Source organism: Squalius cephalus (assembly GCF_949319135.1).
Source record: "Squalius cephalus genome assembly, chromosome: 23".
Lineage (NCBI taxonomy): Eukaryota > Metazoa > Chordata > Actinopteri > Cypriniformes > Leuciscidae > Squalius > Squalius cephalus.
The window spans coordinates 7325841-7347709 of NC_137144.1; the positions used below are offsets into that span (position 1 = coordinate 7325841).

Here is a 21869-nt window from a genome sequence, read left to right on the forward strand (position 1 = left end):
CCAGTGTTATCCAAGAGTTCCGCTGTGTGGGGTATAATGGAACAGCAGTTGAACTCCCTCTACGCAGATCTTCCGCCCCAGCAGTTGGGGGTCTGAGAGTCTTGCGTAGGGCGCTGGATGTGGCAGCAACTGTGGCGTTTTCCATGGGATCCCAATTACGTCGTCACGTCGACGTTACGTCGAACGTGAGCGACTGAAAGGGAACGTCTCGGTTACTGATGTAACCCTCGTTCCCTGAAGGAGGGAACGGGAGACGTAACGTCCCGTCGCCACCGTTGCTGACCATCGCTGCATGGCCGTCACAAATCTCGGCTCCTCAGCGAAAAACAATGTGTGCGTGCGCCCGCTTCCTGTTTATACCCGCGCTGCGGGGCGGGGGCGCGTGACGCGATTCACGCACGCCAACGTTCATTGGCTCGTTCTGTAGACACTCGAAGTTGATAGGGCTCCCTGAAGTGATCCCAATTACGTCGTCACGTCGACGTTACGTCTCCCGTTCCCTCCTTCAGGGAACGAGGGTTACATCAGTAACCGAGACGTTTTTGATGCACATCCACTGCTGCAATGACACTACTTTCAGTGTTACTCCAAAAAACTGCATCATTGTTACATCATGGTGAAGAACTACAAATAAATAAAGCTTAGGGTGGTTGGGTATAACATGTAATTTTGTATGCACTTGTACCATGCAGGAGGAGTTGATTCTGGAGATTGTAAATAATGCACACTGTGAACCCAAGATGCACATGCACTCTTATCTACGGTCCACTATAGTAATGGTTTTAGCCACACTCATGGTAAGAAACCCATATTGATTTTGCGAAGATGCATTTACTCTCATAAAAAATATATAATTCATATATGTATGGCTAACGCTCTTTGTTGGTGTCTGTGGTTTATGTGTTATCAGATGCTGATCATCATAGGTTTGACCCATGTCCTTGTTGTGTTTCGAGTGATTGCTACTTTACTGTTGGCTGAAAACAGTTCTTGGCCGGTCATTACTGAGAATTCCCAAACAGTTGCCCTGATGCTCGGAGCTGTGCTTCACTACATTACCATCACCGTCATGACTCGGGTAAATTCTACAAACCTCCCACTATTTTCAGAGAACAGATAGTTGTCTTATTTTTAAAGACTTTTTTTTTCCTGTGTTCGAAGTTTGGACAGAACATACTGAAAAGCTCACATTTTTATCTAACCAACAATCTTTGGTTCATGAAAAACCTATGAATCATGATTTGCTACTTGCTATTGATAGTCAGTGTCAGGTCATACAGGTGGACATTCTCATTCTTGAGAGCATTTTATTAGTCAAAAACGTTAAATGCCCCTGATTGCAAGATGATGTCATCAATATTTTTGATAGGTTTTCCTGGAAGAAAAAGACAATCTTCAAATATGCATATCTGCTAAACAAATTTCTTATTTTAATTTTCATTTTAGGAGTAAACTAGCATAAAGACCTCAAAGTTAAATATAGATTTCTTGAAGTTTTTAAGCTTAATTAATACATAATTTAAGTCTTAATCATTTGATATCAAATATCTTACACCATTTTGAACTTTCAATCTCAAATCATTGATTCTATCATTGGGGTAGTTTTAGAGATATATGGCAATGTTCCAAAACGTATTGGTTACATGTATAACCTGGTTTCCTGAGAAGGGAACGAGACGCTGTGTCAGGAGCTGACACTATGGGAAAACACCTTTGTGTGGCGGTGTGTGCAATCATGGCAATTCTATTGACAGATGAAGAGTTTATGTGACAGCGGGCTGCATTACAGAGACCATAAAAGGGCATCTGCACAATCATGACCCCAGATTATGTTTCTTTGAAGGAAGATGCGCAGGGATGCCTGAAGAATGGAAAAGAGACGCAGCGTTTCTTTCCCTTCTCAGAGGGAGTTCGAAGGAACTCTACTTGGCATCAGGAGTTGACGCTATGGGGAACAGCATACCAACTAGCCATACTGAAAAATGCTTGCCCAACAAAATTGTGAAAAAGAAACGCTGAGCACAGGTTTGCGGGCAAAGGAAGAATGAATTAACCCAAAGAGCCTGGGGTTGAATCCAGGTCCAAACTGTAGAATCTTATGAATGTTGTTGTGGAAAATGTCTTCACTCTTTGCAAAAGAAAAAAAGTAAACAAGTTCCAGATGGCAAAGATCAGACTGGTCCATCTGTATTGGTCCAGTCAAAGATGTACAAGCCGAGATGCCAACTGAACATCTAACAATCTAATTCACAACTCTCTCTTTTATAGAGTTTTTCCCAACCTGTTTAACCAATGAGCATACATTTGGGTACATTGTACTTTCCAATCTTTTTATTAGCCCATTCTCCTTTCGCCTGCCACAATAAATTCCTAATCTTTCTACCTTCTACTTAAAAGTGGCGTGTCGCCTACTGGTATATATATATATATATATATATATATATATATATAAATCATCAAGAGAACATATTAAAAAAAAACATTTATCAAGAAAGTGTACACAACATGTAAATCAAAAATAGAAATTGAATATCATTGGACCACTTATGGACTGGTGTAGGCTTGCCCACTGATCGTTTTCTTTGTAGAGGGAGCTCTAGCTTTTAGAATGTTCTCTACAACATTGGTTGAGAGACCAAGTTCTATGAGTGGGTTCCCCTCCGGGGCCCAACCCACAGTTTCCATATCTCAGGTCAGGGCTGCCAAATTGCGCCCCACACCTGAGACAGAAGTTCACTCCTGGTCTGAATCTCCCAAGGAGAGCCTTTCAAGAGACATTCTAGGTCCGAAATCCATATTCTGGCTGGCCAAAACAGAGGTACGAGCAACAGGCGTACTCCGTCCTGCCATACCCTAACTAGAACTCTCGAGAGCAGAGCTATCGGGGTAAACACATAAAGACGCATGCCTCTGCCATGTTTTCACCTTAGCATCCAGCCCCAAAGGTGCTAGAGGTGTGAGGGAGAACCAAAGGGGACAGTGGGTCAACTCAATTAAAGCATACAGGTCGACTGCTTCTGCTTGGCCAAACTTCTGTTACATTAACTTTACCACCTGTGGCTGAGGTTTCCATTCTGTGGGCCTCAGCTCCTGCCTAAAAGGATGTCTGCTCCAGTGTTGTGATATACCAGAATTTGGACTGTCATCAGTGCGGGTTGTTTGTACTTGGCTGTATTTGAAGACCGCAACCCAGCCTGTAAGAGAGGCATCCATTGAAATGGTTTTCTGATGGAACACACAGAGTGAGACACCCTGAGTTAAAAAACGGGGTCGTCTCCACAGAAGAAGGGTACTAAGACACTTGTACGTAACCCTTATGACTTCCAGAGGGTGGCATCAAAGGTGAAAACCCCTGCATTTGAGCCACCTTTAAAGTGGTCTCATATAGAGCACGTCTAATGGAATAACCCGGGCTGCTGTTGCTGGAATAGGCTGACTGGAGTACCCTAGCAAAAACTGTACTTAAGTAAAAATACAAGTACTTATAGAAATCTTTACTCAAAGTAAAATGAATAATCTTAATAGTTATTTGAATAAGAGTAAAACAGTATCCAATGAAAAAACTACAAGTAGCTAGTTAGTTACTTTAGATCATATACAGTGCTGCTTGAAAGTTTGTGAACCCCTTGAAGAATCTGTTAAAATGTGAAGGAAAACACGAAGGAAACAAAATGCATTAGATCTGGGGGGTGAAAACTTATATATATATATATATATATATATATATATATATATATATTAGTGGTGGGCATAGATTCATTTTTTTTTAATCTAGATTAATCTCACTGTAATCTTGAAACTAATCTAGATTAATCTAGATTAAAATGGCTCATTTGAATTCTGCCGAAGGCATTCAGAATATGTGTGCTACCCAAATAATGACTAAAGGGCACGTGTTTCTTAAATACAAAGTGACATTTAAAAGAACTTGTGAAGAAATGCCAGAGATTTTTTTTTATTATCATTATTAAAACTAACATAATAAAGTATGAATTTTTTTTTTTTTTTTTTTTTTTTACTTTGAGCAGTGATGGAGCTATAATAGACACTTCTTATGAGCATATAAAACAAAACAGCTCCTTGGAAAAAATGAAATGTAGCCTAATATTGTAGTAGTTCTAAACAAAGGTCTATTTTTAGTTCAGATTAACATTTGAGGGCAGCAATTTTATTCATAATGTCAAAATAAAACCAACGTAATGTTACTTGAACGCATTATGTCTACTATTCCTGCCAAACTTCCATGGTTGCAGTTAGTGTTATTACAGTAAATCCATGGTAAATGTTGCAGATCTGTGGACACCGGATAGTTCATTCATGGCACAATGTTAATTCCTGGCTTCCATGCACTGTTTGATCCGTTAATAACGGAGAAATGTGAATGTTTCTCACTAGATCTCGCAGCAATGTTATTACTTCTGTGGCAAATTAAAATGCTTTCTTTACTGGATCTCTTAGCGTTGTGTAGTAACAGTGTCGCATGATCACGATCAGCTCGCGCTGCTTTGGTCCAAACTGATAAACAACGGTCCGTCAACCACACAATAACGAGTAGCTCAGTTTCGTTCCGCTTGCATTACGTTTGCCATTTGATGTCGGACAATGTTGTGGTCGTGCCAGTGTCTCTTACATTATGAGCGCGCTTGCCACGCGCAACGCGCCTACATTTGAAATAACAAAATTTTGGTCGGCAGGAAAAATGGTCCAACGAACCGTTTGGTTTGAAAATGCGTAGCGAACACCAAACCGAATTTGGCTAGGTACATCCGCGCTAAAATATCAAGGTGAAAGTCATCATAGCTGGATAGCAAGGGACTGGATCGTGGATCATCCAGGTAACATCCAGTATTAGAGTAGTTCACTTTAAAATGAAAATTACCCCATGATTTACTCACCCTCAAGCCATCCTAGGTGTACATGACTTTCTTCTTTCAGACAAATACAATCGGATTTATATAAATAAACACCCTGATGCTGCCGAGCTTTATAATTGATAAAAATCTATAAAGTGGATTACAATCATAAGTTTTAAGCTCAAAAAAGTGCATCCATCCATCAAAAGAGAACTCCACACGGCTCCGTGGGGTTAATAAACGCCTTCTGAAGCAAAGTGATGAGTTTGTGTAAGAAAAAATATATTTTTTAAAAAACTAGCTTCCTGTCCAAACGAACATATGGATTCGACTTAAGTCTAAAGCGCTAACGTACGCATGTTCACGAGAGACTGGAGTTCCAGCGTATGATGTAGGACACTCCGGTGAGGAATATTCTAGTTCTCGCGAGAACCAAGTTTGTTGACATCGAAGGACATCCATAGCCGCGTAACCACAACATTTTTGGGTGAACTATGCCTTAAGTTGCCTGTTTTGAATCAGCCTTTGCATTGAGTTGCCTGTAATGCAATACAATTTGGAACAGAGCATATTTCTCTTTTGGCTTATGATAACAATAGTTGTAACCATGTAATTATTTCATTCAGGTAAACTGTACAGTAGCCATGAAGCTGAGTGAAATAGGTCAGTGAAACACGGTTTATGGCTTTAATTGTCAGACATTTTTATTGTTAACCCTATTTGTTTGATATAAAACACTTCTCAAGGTTTTTTTTTTTTTTTTTTTTTTTTGCTTGCAGAGAATAAGCACTCCCATTCTGCCATTGAAAGGAGTTTTACAGTGAAGATGTTCATATTCCAGTTCTTTACAATGTTCTCCTCTCTCATGTACACAGCGTTCTTTCTGGGAAGGTAGCCTTGACATTTAATAGTTTCTATTATATTGTATTTTCTATTATATTATACTAATTATTACTATAAATTAATTGCTCTGTTTGCAGAGTAATCCCATTGTTAAATTACTTATGAATTTATTTTTAAAATTATATCAACCTTTACCAGATACAATACATTATTCATGAATTTGTCAGTATTAGTTTTGTGTAGCCTTGTCATATGCTTTGACCGATTGGTTATATTTTACAGTGCAGTTGAGAGGTGTTTTTACCAGGGCATAACTAATTTCCTCTAAAATTAATACAATTCTACTGTAATAAAAATGTAATACAACAAAACAACAACAAAAAAGTAATACAGTTAAAACATTTTTTTTTTTTTTTTTTAGAATTAATGGTCACCCTGGAGGATATACAAGAATCTCTGGCAGATGGAGGCTGGAGGAGGTGTGGCAATTATAATTTTCTATACAATGTGCTATAAATAAACAATGCTGTACTGTATTTTATTTTTAACTTATTTCTTTACACTCATTTTTATGCAATATTACATTCTTTTCAATTCAGTGTCACCCAAGTGGCTGTCTCACAGATTTGTTCATTCAGATGTCTATTATCATGGTACTTAAACAGACCTTCAACAATATCTTTGAATATTCTGGTCCGTAAGTGGAACATTTTTATTGTCTTTGTGTGGTCTGTGCTTTTTATCATTTAACACTGATGTTGGAAATCAAGCTCTTTTTCAGAACCAGTTCCATTATATTATAAAATACTGACAACCAAACATTTTTATGACGTAAGATTCCGCTACACGTCTTTTCTATTGTGTGTTCTATGTTGACTTAAAATGTTAGCGAAAGTAGTATTTCAGTCATATGCTATTATGTAGTTAGGACCATTTCTTCGTCAAGTATTAAAAATAATAGTTAAGGAATCAGAATCATTACATTTCTTATAATCCTGATCCCTATTTTAGACTACTTCATGTGCTTTGTATAACATACAGTAAATGTATAAGAGATAACAAACACTTATTTATACCCTCTTACCCTCATACAGCTGGTTTAGTAGGTGGTTGAACAGGAAAAAGACCCAGAAGCTGCGGAGAAGATGTGCCAAATGCTATAAGAAGGAGTGTATGAGTGTCAAGGAAGGATCCGAACTCTGTGAAAACTGCAAACTTGAAGACCTCCACAGAAACTATGGCCTGATTAAAACTGATAGCTTCAGCCTCTTTAATGAGTTCTTGGAAATGGGTACAGATTCATTTTGTGTGTGTGTGTTTGTTGCCAGAGCGGTTACTAGTGGTGTTTGCTAAGACAATAACCAATACTATTGTTCATTCTTATAATTAGAGACATAAATAAAATCCCTAACCATAAGTATTACATTTTGGTCAGTAACTCGTCCTACACATTTTATCATGATTGAGATCTCATACCATAGACACTTGGAGTACGCTTCTTTGATTTGGGCCAGTAGTAACCCCAAGAAGGCCTTAGCAATCACATAGTAACAGCCTGGTAGCCTCCCACTACACCTCATCATTGTTGCAGCAAGTTTTGTATAGCAAACACAAATAAAATTCTAGTTGTGGGTCTTCAAAACTCTTCTAGAGTTCTTTTAAGAGGATACATTAGAAAGTATTTTTTCTTTGAAACACAAATGTCTAAAATTAGCATTTTTTTGTTTGTTTTACCTCCCCCAGTGATGCAGTTCAGTTTTACTACTATCTTCGTAGCAGCATTTCCTTTGGCTCCATTGTTGGCTCTTCTAAACAACATCATTGAGATCCGATTGGATGCCATTAAGATGGTCAGCCTTGAACGCAGACTAGTACCAACAAAGGCCAACGATATTGGTGAGGGAAAGAAAGGCTCATGGCATTATAAACAGAATATTAATATCATGAGAAATCATTTGATATCAAAGAGCTTATGGAACTATGTAAACATACTGTAACTTGCAGAACTCAAAACTTCCTATGCAGTTCAAACTGACCATTTACATTAACAAGCTAAAATTGACGTGTTGTCTGAAAGAATCGTTCTGAGCTCCAGTCACTTTGAGGAAATACAATAGTTATTCCTAAATATTTGAACAATTATCGATGAGGGTAAAATGTGGCTTTGTTTATTGCCTACAACTCGGAATATCCTTCTGAAGCAACTGAACAGGATCCCTCATCATTTCAGTCTTGTTTTAAGAGTTTGAGTAGCACATTTCTGTGCAGATTATTTTATGAATCTTTCACAAAATAATGCAGCTTTGCAAAGAAACTTGACAATAAAACATTGTAATAAAAATAGAGGATGGAAAATGATCATGAAAAAATATGTGGACCTCAAACAATGTATAAAAAAGACAACTTTTTTTCTCATTTCAGGTGTTTGGACAGAAGTGCTGGAGGCAATTAGTGTGCTTGCGGTCATTGCTAATGGACTGGTCATTGGTATATCCTCTGATTTCATTCCTCGTCTGGTTTACATGTACTACTATGGGCCTTGTGCCAACGGCAGTGCTACAGGCATTGAGTGAGTTGGACTTGATATTTCACACCTGCTTAATCAACATATTTGCTGCACCACAAATGTGTTTTTCAATCTTCTTTGTTTAATTTCAGTTGTATGGTTGGATACATAAACAACACACTTTCCATTGCTAATATGAGAGTTAGTGAAGATTTCAAACCTCATCAGATGGTCACTTACAGTGGCATAAATGTGACACACTGCAGGTAATATCTATTTATCTATATATCCTAAACACCTTAGGGACTTAGCAACCTCTCATAACACTCAAGCAACCAGGATCATTTTATTTGTCCATTAGACAAAACAGTCCTGTTTAAGTGGGTGGTTCTTAGCAAGAATAAGCTTGAATGAACACACAAAATTTAATTCATTTTCACTTATTATTTTGTATTTATGTGCACATTTGCACATTTGATTATGGTCATAATCAAACCTGTGCTGTTTATGTACTGTTTATTTACTGTACTGTTTTTTTTTAGCTATAGAGACTACAGAAGTAATAAAAGACTATAGTATAGTGATTATGGTCATAATCAAACCTGCTGTTTATGTAATGTTTATCTACTGTACTGTTTATTTTCAGCTATAGAGACTACAGAAGTAATGAAGACTATAGTTTAACTAATCAGTTTTGGGTCATTCTGGCAGCACGATTAGTCTTCATCATTCTGTTTGAGGTAATCTGATATACATAAATAAGAACAGGATTCTAGATACACAGTAATTACACTAATAATAATAATGAATTGTATTGCTCACTCACTATTTTGATGTATCTCTCTGTGACCAGCATGTAGTTGTGATCTTTAAGTGTGTAGCAAGCTGGTTTGTCCCTACTTCCCCCCTGGATGTGAGAAATGAAAGACTGTATGATAAACTCAGAAGGCTGAAAGAAGAATTGAGGTCAGTAACAAGAGCTAATAAAACAACATTTTAATAAAATTCCGGGGGGTTTTGTATTAAGTTTTGTATTAAGAGTCTCAATGATTATGGTTAAACATGATCAAGTGTTAATAATTATTGCGCTATTCATTTTTAAAAAATGTAGGGCGGTACTATATTTTATTCATTGCAATTTATTGGAAAGTGAGGCAGGATGTCAGTCACCTGGAAAAAAACAAACAAAAAAACATATACATTTGTAATCAAAATTATTCAACCCCTGCAAATCAGGGTTATTGGCAAACATTTACAGACTTTCAGCTGTTTGCACTGAACAAATCAAACAAAAGTAATTGAAATAGCTTAACACAACAAATGTTTCAAGTTGTTTCCCCAAATTCAACTGAAAATGCATCTTTTAATGACCTCTGCAGTCTCAAAATTATTCAAACCCCTGAATAGATTCATAGATTCATTAGTTGCTCATTAGAGCTCTGCTTGAGCTAGAACACATGAAATAGAGAGAGAGAGAGAGAGAGAGAGAGAGAGAGAGAGAGAGAGAGAGAGAGAGAGAGAGAGAGAGAGAGAGTGAGTATTCTTAATGTGCAGAAATAGTGTGAAGAGAATTATTATTTTAATGAACTTTAAAAATGTATACATGTGTGTTGGTTCATGTTATTTATTTATTTCTCTAATTAAAATAATATATATTTTTTTCTAGAGTTCAAAGAGCACAACAGGACACTTTGACCAAACTAAATGAGAATGGTAATGTAAAAAGAACATCTAAACAGAAAAAGGCAAACAAGCTAAATAGTATGTGAGACAAATGAGCTAAAACAAGGTGCCCCCACATACAACTCTTATTTTTGTGTAATCTCAAGATTGGAATATTTGGCTGGATGAGTGTATATGTTTTGGTAAGCATTGATAAAGTTGCATGAATTGTATATGATTTTGTATTTTTTAGCATGGAAATCCATTAGTTGCATTTTATAAGATGTATATATAAAACAAATATTTGACCTATTATACTAATGATAAATGGCATGGTTAAATAGTTCAGTTATTTTGTGAAATAATGTATAAAAAGAGAGCCAATGAAAGTGCTGTGGTTTCTGTTTCTGTCAAAATGTAATTGAATAAAATTAATAAAATTGATGTATTGACCTCTCAGAATTGATTCCACCAACATTTGCACTAAATGGATAATGAACTCAAAGAAATGAATACAACCTTACAGGCTAATCTGAAAAAGATATGCCATGACAGTTTTACAGCAATGCCTTTGTTGGAGACTTTTTATTTGATCAGCAGTGTAATATTTGAAACAGAAAAAATTATAGTAATACATTTTCTAAATGGCTTTTTCTCCTTTGCTAGAATTTTTCTAATTTTTCTAAGTTTTTCTAATTTCTCATTTGTAGTCCTTACCTCACAGGGTTAGTCTTGGACTCTTTGGTGGGTCCGTGTATCTTCGGATATTTTTTTTTTTTTTCGTTTTTGACTTCTAAAGGGAATAATTTATCACATATTCAATTTTTCCCATGAACATAAAGAAAGAAATCTCGTGTCGTTTTTTCATTTTTTTTTTATCTTTGTTTTCATCACACTTTGTCCTAATCCGCCAAATGGAAAAACAATTAAACCAAAATGAGCTTCAATATTCGATCTCTACATGGGCAGGTATGAAACACCCCTTTTCCGCTGATTGGTCAACCAGAGATCAAGCCGTGCCGTCATCAGTTAAGCTCCGCGCAACAGAATAATAGCCATCTGATACAGTTGTATGGATTATTACAGAGGTTATTGCAACTACATTTAATCTATTTCTCATCAAACAGCCAGACTAAAAAATGGCTCGATACAAACCGTGGCGGTTTGAGTGAGCTGTTTGAGTGAGCCGTCCTCACTGCATCCAACACATTGCCAGATCCCCCAAAAGGCAGCTGGTTAAATGGCATTATGAATGTCCACAATAGCTGATGGAATTTGTAGACTTCGTGAACATCTGCAGATTGCATTATTTCCATAAGCCACATTTTTAATGTCCTAGTGGTGGAAATGCACTGAAATGGGGATTATATTATAGGAGGATGTTAAAATTCGCCTTAAAGGGCACCTATTATGCAAAGTCTACTGTTACATGGTGTTTGGACATAAATGTGTGTTGACAGTGTGTGAACACTGTAAACTCCACCCACTGGCCCAAAAAACGGAATCCAATGTTGTGGTCGAAGGTATTCAGTGTGTATGTCTTTTCTGGCGCTTCTGGAAAAATCACTTTAATTTATTAAACAGTTAACACATTAAACAGATTTCTAATTTTAATTCTGACTCCATGAATAATTTAATCTGACTCCAAATTTAAATGACTCTTTATTTTATTTTTTACTGATTTTCTATCTTAATAGCTGATCAAAAGATTAATTGTGATTTAATTTAGATCGTTGATTATTCTGAGTATCTCATACTTTCAGTTATTAATTCATTACGGACCCAATGCTGCATAGAGATCACGTCGGCCGGATCGTGTTTCTCACGGACACAAACTTGTCAGTTCTGATTTTAGTCAGTGGATGCAGGGTTTGCTAATACCTCTTAAGTCGGTTTCCTACTGCTCACTCGTACAAAAAAAGTGTAGTTTATTTTAGCCACTTCCATACAACTTGCTAAATCAGTGATAGACAGAAATCAAAAGATCTTCAGATGGCGTGCCTACTGCTCCGTTCATACATGCGCCTTTAGTTTGACGTACCCTAACTAAGATTTGCGGTAGCACCAGCCTCCTTATAATCTACTAAAATAATAATTAGTAAATAAAATTATTAAATAAAAATAATACACAATACATAACTGATCAGTATAAAATACAAACATAATTCAAAGACTTGTGACTTTGAGTATGTGTGTGTAAAAATAACAAATAGGGGAAATGAAACTAGACAGATGATTAGGTTTGAAACCCTGTGATTATGAAGGAATCTTTACCTAGCAACAGAAGGGCTTGTCTAAAAAGAACCAATCAAATTATGTAATGTTTCATGCCATTTTGCCATACCCCTTATTCTATAAAAACTGTTGTATCTGTGTTTACTGGTGGGATTCTCAATGGAATTTGTCTGAGATCCTCCGGCCTTGCTTCATCTTGGGAGAGATTCCCTGAGAACTGCTCGGGAACTCTTCCGGCCGTGATTAGAGCATTTAAAGGACATTTGCTGAAGCCTGTTTGTCGATTATTCCTGCGCAGGAAGTAAGCTAGTTTAGGGAAAAAAGGACAAAAAACATCTAGCACCCAAATATTTATTCAGCTTTCGTTGGACCCTTTCTCATGCCCCAAGTGGTCACGCCTGAGTTTGGGGGATGAAGACAATGGTTATCAACTATCTTTATTAGGGCATCTCCCACATCAGAAGATCAGGCATTGTTTTCTTTTTTTCTGAATGTTCTGCTCCTGCGGGAATGAAACCCCTTTACCATTCGCACCAGAAGTATTTATTTTAACCTCACATAGTACAGCTGGAGGCAGTAAGTTTGTGAGTGAGACCTGAAGGGGAGAAGACAGTGTGAGGAGTCAGGAACTGAGCATGGGGGGAAGAGATGAGATTGGGCCAGTTGTGTTGTGCTCTCTGTTCCTTACATCTCTTCTTCAGATTAGTGAGTTGAATTGTTTTATTGCAGGTTTGAATTCTTGAATTCAGTCTTAGTAGAAATCCATCCTTACAACACAATCACCCTACAATGATAAAAAATCCACCCACTCCTTTTTTTTTTTTTTAATCCCCATTAAACCAAAGCAGTCTCATTAAACATGCCGTTTTGATTCTCTGAGCAGTGTGACATCATACAGCTCAGGCCACGCCCACAGCCGCTGACTGACAGTCCTTCATTACCATCCGTGTTGCCATCTCAGCGACTTTTCAGACTCTTTAAGCGACTTTAACATTTTTTTTTTTTTTTATTCCTAGCAACTTTTTGGACAAACCTCAGTAACTTTCCAAATGTCAGTACTGTCCTGCGAGCGTGAGGTCTTGCTTTCTCTCTGCCATCACTCTCTTTGAACGCACGTCTGTATAACTCAATAACAAAAATAACACACAGGAGCATAAAAATGACAGATACAAGGTCAAAGACAGGTCAGAACGCAAAGACAAACCAGTGAGAGCTGTAAATGACAATTCTGATTCTGATGAATTTGTGTATTCAATTGATCCAGAAGGAAAAGAGACCATAAGAGTTAATGGACAGAGGCTGAAGATGGTCATAGATACAAGAAGTGGAAGAAATTTCATTGGAGAAGAACTATCACAAATTGTTTGCACAAAAAGTTACTAAAACAAACCAAGATAAAATTCTACGCTTAAGCACAGACGCTCTCTCCACTGTGTGGGATTTTTTTAAGCACATTTCCAATGGAAGGATAATGTCACGAAGGATGACATTTTTGTAATAAAAGGAAACGTAGAGCCACTGTTAGGAAGGCGGTCATGCTTTAACTTAAATATCCTGAATACCACAGACCTGGTCAGTGCAATTGAAAATTCGCCCAGAGAGATTTTTGAAACTTGAGGCTGAATTATCAGTGTTTGTTTAAAGGACTGGGACAAATCAAAGATTACAGCCATAAAATATCTGTAAATGAAAAGGTCACACCTGTAGCTCGAGCTTTAAGGAGAGTACCTTACCTGATGGTAGAGGCTGAAACTCAAGAGCTGGACAAAATACTGGAAGATAGAATCATAGAGGAAGTGCACATAGGATCTGAATGGGTGTCAGTTCTTCTCATTCCAAAAAAAAGATACTAAAGAAGTGAGACTTTGTGTAGATCTGAGAGAAGTGAATAAAGAGGTGATAAGAGAAATACACCCTGTACCAACAATAGACAGTATACTGCAAGCAATGCAGGGAGCAAAGGTGTTTGCAAAACTGGATGCCCGTAAAGGCTTCTGGCAAGTTGATCTGGCACTTGAATCCAGACAAATGACCACATTCATTACACACAGGGGATGCAACCGTTTTAGGGAGGTTTCATTCGGATTGTCCAGTTCTCCTGAAGCATACCAGAAAGCCATGGACTCTATGTTATGTGGGATGCCAGGTGTGGTGTGCTACATAGATTATGCGGTCGTGTTTGCTGAAAATGAGCTGGAGCAAAGACTGAGAAATGTTTTTCAAAAATTCCAAGAAAAGGGATTGACCTTGAATAAAGAAAAATGTTTCTTTGGACTTAAGCAGATTGAGATTTTGGGTCATGTTGTCACAGCGGACGGAATAAAACGATACTCGGTTACTCACGTAACCTCGGTTCTCTCTAGAGAGGGAACGAGTATTGCGTAAGGAACTTACGCTACGGGAAAAGTCATCTTTTCTCGAGATACTGAAGCCAAAAAATTATCCTTAATTTTTCATAATTTGTCAACGCAGTGCAGCAGGCAGCACAGCAGAGCTAGAGCGGGCAATACTGCGTGCTCATTGGCTGCCGCGCGGCAACTGCTTAAGCCTACCAGTGAGCCCCGCGTGACGTCACGCCCAATCAGGGTGCGCGCGCCCTCGCGCGTCACAGCCCGCCAGAAGGGGCGGCGTCAGAGCGTATAAAAACAGGGCTCGGAGGCTTAATTCTCTGGTTTCTGTCGAATGAAGCGACATGAGCTCGAGGCGCAAGCACGGCAGGGAACGCAATACTCGTTCCCTCTCTAGAGAGAACCGAGGTTACGTGAGTAACCGAGTATCGTTCTCTTACGAGAGGTTCTCTCGTATTGCGTAAGGAACTTACGCTACGGGAACCCTTTGTCAACGCCGTGCGCGCCATGCATCCACACACAACTCCAGGGGGAGGGGACCCGGGGAGTGAAGAGTGGGGAGAGAGGTGGCCAGCAATGCGGGCCAACACATGTACATAAGCACCCGTAGGGAGAAACAGAGCGGCGCAGCCGGTCTGTATATAAAAGCTTTCCCTGAAAGTGCGGCTCGACCAGAAGAGTCAAATCTAATATCCAGCCTGCGAAGAGCAGGGCATGAACATGATTTTAGACTGCAAGAAGTTTAGCCTGCAGGGCGGGAACTTCCAGGTTATAAAACCTAACAAATGTAGACGGGGAGGCCCAGCCTGCTGCCGTACAAATGTCATAAATGGAAATCCCACTGGACCATGCCCACGATGAGGCAACGCCTCTGGTGGAATGAGCCCGTATGCCCAGAGGGCACTGCAGGTCTTTGGACGCGTATGCTGTCGCAATAGCGTCCACTATCCATCTGGATAGCGTCTGTTTCGAGGCGGCGAGACCCTTGGTGTGCCCACCAAACGAAACAAAGAGCTGCTCTGAGAGCCTGAAGGCTGCAGAGCGCGTAATATAAAGCCTTAACGCCCTGACAGGGCAAAGGAGGTTATTATCGACCTCGCTGGCTGCCGGCGGCAGGGCTGAGAGGGAGATAATCTGTGCTCTGAAAGGAGTACCCAACACTTTAGGGACATAGCCATGTCTAGGTTTGAGAATGACTAACGAGTCGTTAGGTCCAAACTCGAGACACGACGCGCTAACTGATAGCGCATGCAAGTCACCCACACGTTTTACTGAGGCGAGGGCCAGCAGAAAAACGGTTTTGAAAGTGAGGTATTAGAGACCCACAGAGTCTAACGGCTCGAAGGGAAAAGCTTGAAGGGCCTCCAGGACCAAAGACAGATCCCATATCGGAACCGAAGGTGGCCGTGGAGGGTTCAGCCTCCTGGCGCCTCGCAGGAAACGGGTAATGAGTTTGTTTCTTCCTAGTGCGCGGCCGCGCGCCGAGTCGGCGAACGCAGCAATCGCTGCAACATACACCTTGAGCGTGGAGGGGGACCTGCCCGCGTCCAAGAGCTCTTGGAGGAAGTTCAGAACCTGTGGAACCCTACAGGACTGAGAGTTCAAACTCTTCCCTGCACACCATTTGTTAAACACTGACCATTTAGACGCATAGAGCCGCCTCGTCGAGGGGGCTCTGGACTGCGAGGTCGTGTTAACTACCCCTTCTGGCAGATCAGCGAATATTCGTTGATTACCCACGCATGCAGAGACCAGCGCTCTGGATGGGGATGCAGAATTGACCCTCGGGCTTGAGAGAGACGGTCTCTCCTCGCCGGAATCGGCCACGGGGCTGTGTCTGACAGGCTCACCAGCTCCGGGAACCAGGGTTGGTTCTCCCAGTGCGGGGCTATGAGGAGCACTGCGCAGCGCGTTTCCCTGATCTTTGCTAATACCTGAGGCAGCATTGAGATCGGGGGGAAAGCGTACAACGGGACACTGGGCCAAACTTGGGCCAGCGCATCCTTGCTCTTCGAAAAGAACCTTTTGCACTGAGCGTTCTCGCTTGTGGCAAAAAGGTCCAATTTCGCTTCGCCGAAGCGGCGCCACAACGTCTGTACCGTCTGGCTGTGTAACGCCCATTCCCCTGGGGTAACATTGTCCCTGGACAGTTTGTCCGGGTCGTCGTTCAGGTGCCCGGGCACGTGCGCGGCTCTCAGCGAGCGCAGCGAGCCCTGAGCCCAGACCAAAAGGCGTTCTGTTAGAGCGCGCAGGGCTCTGGATCTGAGTCCGCCCTGGCGGTTCACGTAGGACACCACTGACATGTTGTCTGAGCGAACTAGCACGTGGTGTCCCCGCAAGTATGGGAGAAAATGCTTCAAAGCCTTCTCGACCGCTAACATCTCCAGACAGTTTATATGGAGGTTCCGCTCTGGGCCCGACCAGGGGCCGCAGATTGGTCTGCCCCCGTAAAGCGCTCCCCAACCCATGTTGGACGCGTCTGTCGAGACCACTTTGCGGTGTGAGATGACTCCCATTGTCACTCCCTGTCGGTACCATTCGGGCGCTAGCCAGGGCTGCAGGGCTGAGACACAGACCTGAGTCACGCTGACTTGAGCGCTGCCCGAAACCCACGCTCCGCGGGGTATTTTCGATTTCAGCCAGCATTGAAGCGGGCGCATTCGAAGTAAACCCAGCTGTAGGACCGCTGCGGCTGATGCCATATGGCCTAACAGCTTCTGGAAACGTTTCAGAGGGAGGTATCTGCCCTTTTGGAAGGATGCGGCGAGGTGTCGAACACAGCGCGCGCGCTGTTCTGACAGCCTGGCCGTCATCGCCACCGAGTCCAGTTCTATTCCTAGGAAGGAAATTGACTGACTGGGGATAAGTGAGCTCTTGGCCCAGTTCACCGAAAGACCCAGGCTTTCCAGATGACTGAGAAGCGCTATCTTGTGAGAGATGAGTTCCTCTTTTGACTGCGCTAGAATGAGCCAATCGTCCAGATAGTTCAGAATTCGCATGCCCTGTTTTCTCAGGGGAGCGAGAGCTGAATCCATGCACTTCGTAAATGTACGGGGTGCTAGGGACAGGCCGAACAGAAGGACGGTATATTGATACACCTGGCCGTCGAAGGCGAATCTCAAGAATGGCCTGTGACGGGGTATAATCTGGATTTGAAAATACGCGTCTTTCAGATCGAGAGATATGAACCAGTCCCTCGGGCGAATTAGCGCGAGGATCTGCCTGGTCGTAAGCATTTTGAACGGCCGTCTCATGAGAGCCCTGTTCAAATGTCTCAGATCTAATATGGGTCTGAGCCCACCGTCCTTCTTGGGCACGAGGAAATAACGGCTGTAAAAGCCCGCCTCGGTCAGAGAAGGAGGAACTCTCTCTATCGCCTTTATTTATTTTTTTTTTTTTTTTTTTTTTTTTCGTAGCAGCTTCGCTATTTCTGCATGAAGCAGATGGGCTGCTTCTGCGTTCACTTTCATTTCGGTCCGGGCTTGAAAGCGCGGAGGCCGACGACTGAACTGTAGCGAATAGCCCTGTATTACCGTGTCCAGCACCCATGTCGACACACCCGGAATAGCTTTCCATGCATTCGCACTCATAGCTAGGGGTCGAATGGCCTCTGAGTCCTGCCCGCTGCATAGCGCGGGACGAGGGACCTGCAGTGGCGGGCGCGCGGTGCGCGCTGAGACAGTGCTTCGAGACGGGGACTCGCTGATAGCAGTGACCGGCCGGATTGCGCTGAGAGAGCGCGCGTGAGTGTTTATAGCAGAGTGTGAACGCAGGGGAGTGGGCACAGGACTCTTTATTAAAACACGGCCGGTGGCAGTGGCGATATCTGAACCCTGAACGTGTGAGACAGAGCGAACAGCGTGTGGTTGTGAGCACTCGTGAGCGGGCACCTTTCCTACACTTAACACTCGAGCGGCAAGTGCGCGCTTTATGTGAGTGTGCTCTGTGGGGTACACAGGGGGAATTGTGCTTGTGTGTAGAAATGAACACTGGGTCGTGGGCATATTTACTACACTCAAACACCGTCGGCGTGAGCCGAATAACCAGAATTAACACTCTTTGCCAGATTTTCTGGGCCGCTGTGCGAACAGCGTTTGTGTGCAGGCGAGCGAGTTGTATAACTGACTCATTGGCTGCAATACACACACTTTCTGCGTGTGAGAAGCTGGCCGCGAGCTTGGATCAGCGAACAGCATAAAAAATTTTGCTGCCAGAGCCGGGATCGAACACGGGTCTTTGGTGTGAAAGCCTGTTATTCTGCCACTGAGCCACAGGGGAAGAGTGCATAGGCTATCGGTTCGCTCGAGCATAAGAGAGGGCGGGTCATGTTTTTCGTCGGCGATAGCGTGCAGACGTGCGTGTATTATAACAGGCTCGTTGCTGCAACATTAACATTTTCAGCCGCCTAAACTCAGAGGGGGCTGAGAAACGTATGGGAATTGGAGAATGGCCCGGCCTCAGCGGGGCTACAAACATCTCCCTCCTCATTCCGCCGGTGAGTGAGGCACGCGGGGTGCTGAGCATTACTCGTGACCGTCCGCTCTGACATCCCTGAGAACGGCGCAGTTTGCGCGGGAAGCGGGGCGAGTAGCCGGAGCGTCGTCATGTTTTGCAGGCGAGCGTGTAAGGTAACAGGCTCGTTTACTGCAATATTAATATTTCCAGCCGCCTGAACTTAGAGGGGACTGAGAAATATGTGAGAAAGGCGGAAGCCAAGCCTCGGTGGGACTCGAACGCTCTCTTTCCTCCTATCACCGGCGAGTGACGGACGCGGGGACAGTAGCTTTCTTGTAACGTAAAGAAAACTAACCCCGCGACTGTCAGCTTCTGCAATCCCTTGTGAGCGGCGCAGTCCGCGCGGCTCGAACAGAGGGAGAGAGTGCGGGGAGAGCGAGTAGCCAGAGAGCGTTATCATGTTTGCAGGCGTGCGTGTACTGTAACAGGCTCGTTTACTGCAATATTAATATTTCCAGCCGCCTGAACTTAGAGGGGACTGAGAAATATGTGAGAAAGGCGGTAGCCAAGCCTCGGTGAGACTCGAACACTCTCTTTTCTCCTATCACCGGCGAGTGACGGACGCGGGGACAGTAGCTTTCTTGTAACGTAAAGAAAACTAACCCCGCGACTGTCAGCTTCTGCAATCCCTTGTGAGCGGCGCAGTCTGCGCGGCTCGAACAGAGGGAGAGAGTGCGGGGAGGGCGAGTAGCCAGAGAGCGTTATCCTGTTTGCAGGCGTGCGTGTACTGTGACAGGCTCGTTTACTGCAGTATAGATATTCCCAGTAGCCTGAACTAGGAGGGGACTGAGAAATATGTTAGAGATGGAGGTTAGACCGGCCTTGGCGGGTCTAGAACACTCTTTTCTCCTTTCGCCGGGAGACGGCGGGCGGGGGGGAGGGGGGTAGCTTTCTTGTAACGTAAAGAAAGCTAGCCCCGTGACCGTACGCGTCTGCGATCCCTTGTGAGCGGCACGTTTTGCGCGGCTCGAACAGAGGGAGAGAGCGAGCCCCGTAATCATCCGCATCTCTAACACACCTTGTGAGAGGCGCAGTTGCGCGGCTCGACAGAGGGAGAGAGAGAGAGCGGGGAGTGGTGCGAGGCATTTGAAACAACGCCTCGTGTAAAGATACATCAGTAAAACACATAATGAGAAAGGATATATCGCCGGATAGCTGAGCTGACACGGCAGGCTGAAGGCGGCGAAGATTCGTCCGGCTTCCTCAGGCTGTCCTAGGCTGGCTCGTTGCTGGTTTCGACGGCGACGGCTTCTCTCAGAGAGCAGCGATGCGAAGAGCTTCGCTGAAGAGACAGAAATCAGAGAATTAAGCCTCCGAGCCCTGTTTTTATACGCTCTGACGCCGCCCCTTCTGGCGGGCTGTGACGCGCGAGGGCGCGCGCACCCTGATTGGGCGTGACGTCACGCGGGGCTCACTGGTAGGCTTAAGCAGTTGCCGCGCGGCAGCCAATGAGCACGCAGTATTGCCCGCTCTAGCTCTGCTGTGCTGCCTGCTGCACTGCGTTGACAAATTATGAAAAATTAAGGATAATTTTTTGGCTTCAGTATCTCGAGAAAAGATGACTTTTCCCGTAGCGTAAGTTCCTTACGCAATACGAGAGAACCTCTCGTAAGAGAACCAGATCCACGAAAGGTTGAAGCAATTTGTAACGCTCCCAGACCTGAAAATGTTGCACAGTTACGTTTATTCCTAGTCACTTGTGGATTTTTTTATGAAGTTTGTTCCCAATTATGCAAATCTGTCTGAGCCTCTCCGAAAACTAACCAGACAAGGACAAGAGTGGCAGTGGTCATCTGAAGCAGAAAATGCATTTAAAAGACTGAAAATAAGAATTAACTAGTGAGCCAGGCCTAGCATACTTCAACATAAATGCTCCAACAGTTGTGATCAGTGATGCAAGTCCAGTCAGACTTGGAGCAGTTTTGCTTCAACAATAAGAAAATGGAGCTAAGAAACCTGTAGCATATGCGAGCCGTTCTCTAACACCAACAGAAAGATGTTACTCTCAGATAGAGCGGGAAGCCTTAGGGTGCGTATGGGCGGTGGAGCACTTCAGAGCGTATTTGTGGGAAGGCAGATTTACTCTTCAAACGGATCATCGACCTCTCTTTTATATGCTCAGTCCAGAGAAGTCAAAGCTTCTTGGACTGAGACTGAGACTGTATCCATATGACTACAAGATTGAACACATTGCAGGTAAAGACAATGTTGCAGACTCACTTTCTAGACTTCCTTTACCTGAAACTCAGGACAACAGTTACATGGACACGTATATTGACAGAGTGTTGTCTGCAAATATGATGGATGTACCAGCCTTGACTCTTGAGGAACTTAAAAGAGCTACAATGAACAATACTACCTTGACACAACTGATTTCCATAGTGGAGACAGGACAATGGCCTACTACAATTCCTGAAAGCCTACATTCATACAAACACTGCTCAGATTTGTCAACCCATCTTTTGCTGCGGGGACACAAGATAGTTCTTCCTTCCGCACTGGTCTTTTTCTTTCTAACTAACTTTGAGTGTTCAGCCTCTTTCTGCTGCTCTGTGATTGCTCGCTGATCGATTGCTCCTGTCTGCCTCGCTGCCTGCTGTGAGCGTGTTTGCTTCGGTGCTGTAAGCTCCGTCTTAGCCTCGTATTTCTTTGTTTTGAACCATCATTTACTACAATTTCTAGTTGTTTATACTACTACTAAATACAGCTTACTCAATATCCCCTGACATCGCTAGCTTCCGTTACTACTAGCACAACACGCTAGTAATTCGATAGCCTGTTAACGCGCCACCCGTGCGCTCAGCTTTTTCTTTTTTTCTTTTCGCGCGCGCGCCCGCGCCTTTGAGGTCATAACAAGCTCAGATGAGTAAGAATCAGTCAACAAACACGGTGAGTAATGTCTTGTCC

The 21869-nt window shown here is 42.6% G+C and overlaps 1 protein-coding gene across 1 annotated transcript in view; it reads left to right on the forward strand.

Moving 5' to 3' along the window:
- The window catches only part of LOC307151725 (anoctamin-9), a 32029-nt gene extending 21707 nt beyond the window's left edge, over positions 1-10322 (forward strand). Inside the window, exons 12-24 of the mRNA XM_079859866.1 lie at positions 693-797; positions 911-1078; positions 5480-5516; positions 5633-5744; positions 6118-6175; positions 6296-6393; positions 6791-6987; positions 7440-7592; positions 8118-8265; positions 8355-8468; positions 8849-8942; positions 9056-9168; positions 9869-10322. Of these exons, the coding sequence (XP_079715992.1) occupies positions 693-797; positions 911-1078; positions 5480-5516; positions 5633-5744; positions 6118-6175; positions 6296-6393; positions 6791-6987; positions 7440-7592; positions 8118-8265; positions 8355-8468; positions 8849-8942; positions 9056-9168; positions 9869-9971 (1500 nt within the window). The 3' untranslated portion in view covers positions 9972-10322. The remainder of the gene's footprint in view (positions 1-692; positions 798-910; positions 1079-5479; positions 5517-5632; positions 5745-6117; positions 6176-6295; positions 6394-6790; positions 6988-7439; positions 7593-8117; positions 8266-8354; positions 8469-8848; positions 8943-9055; positions 9169-9868) is intronic.
- Positions 10323-21869: the final 11547 nt, after the last annotated feature.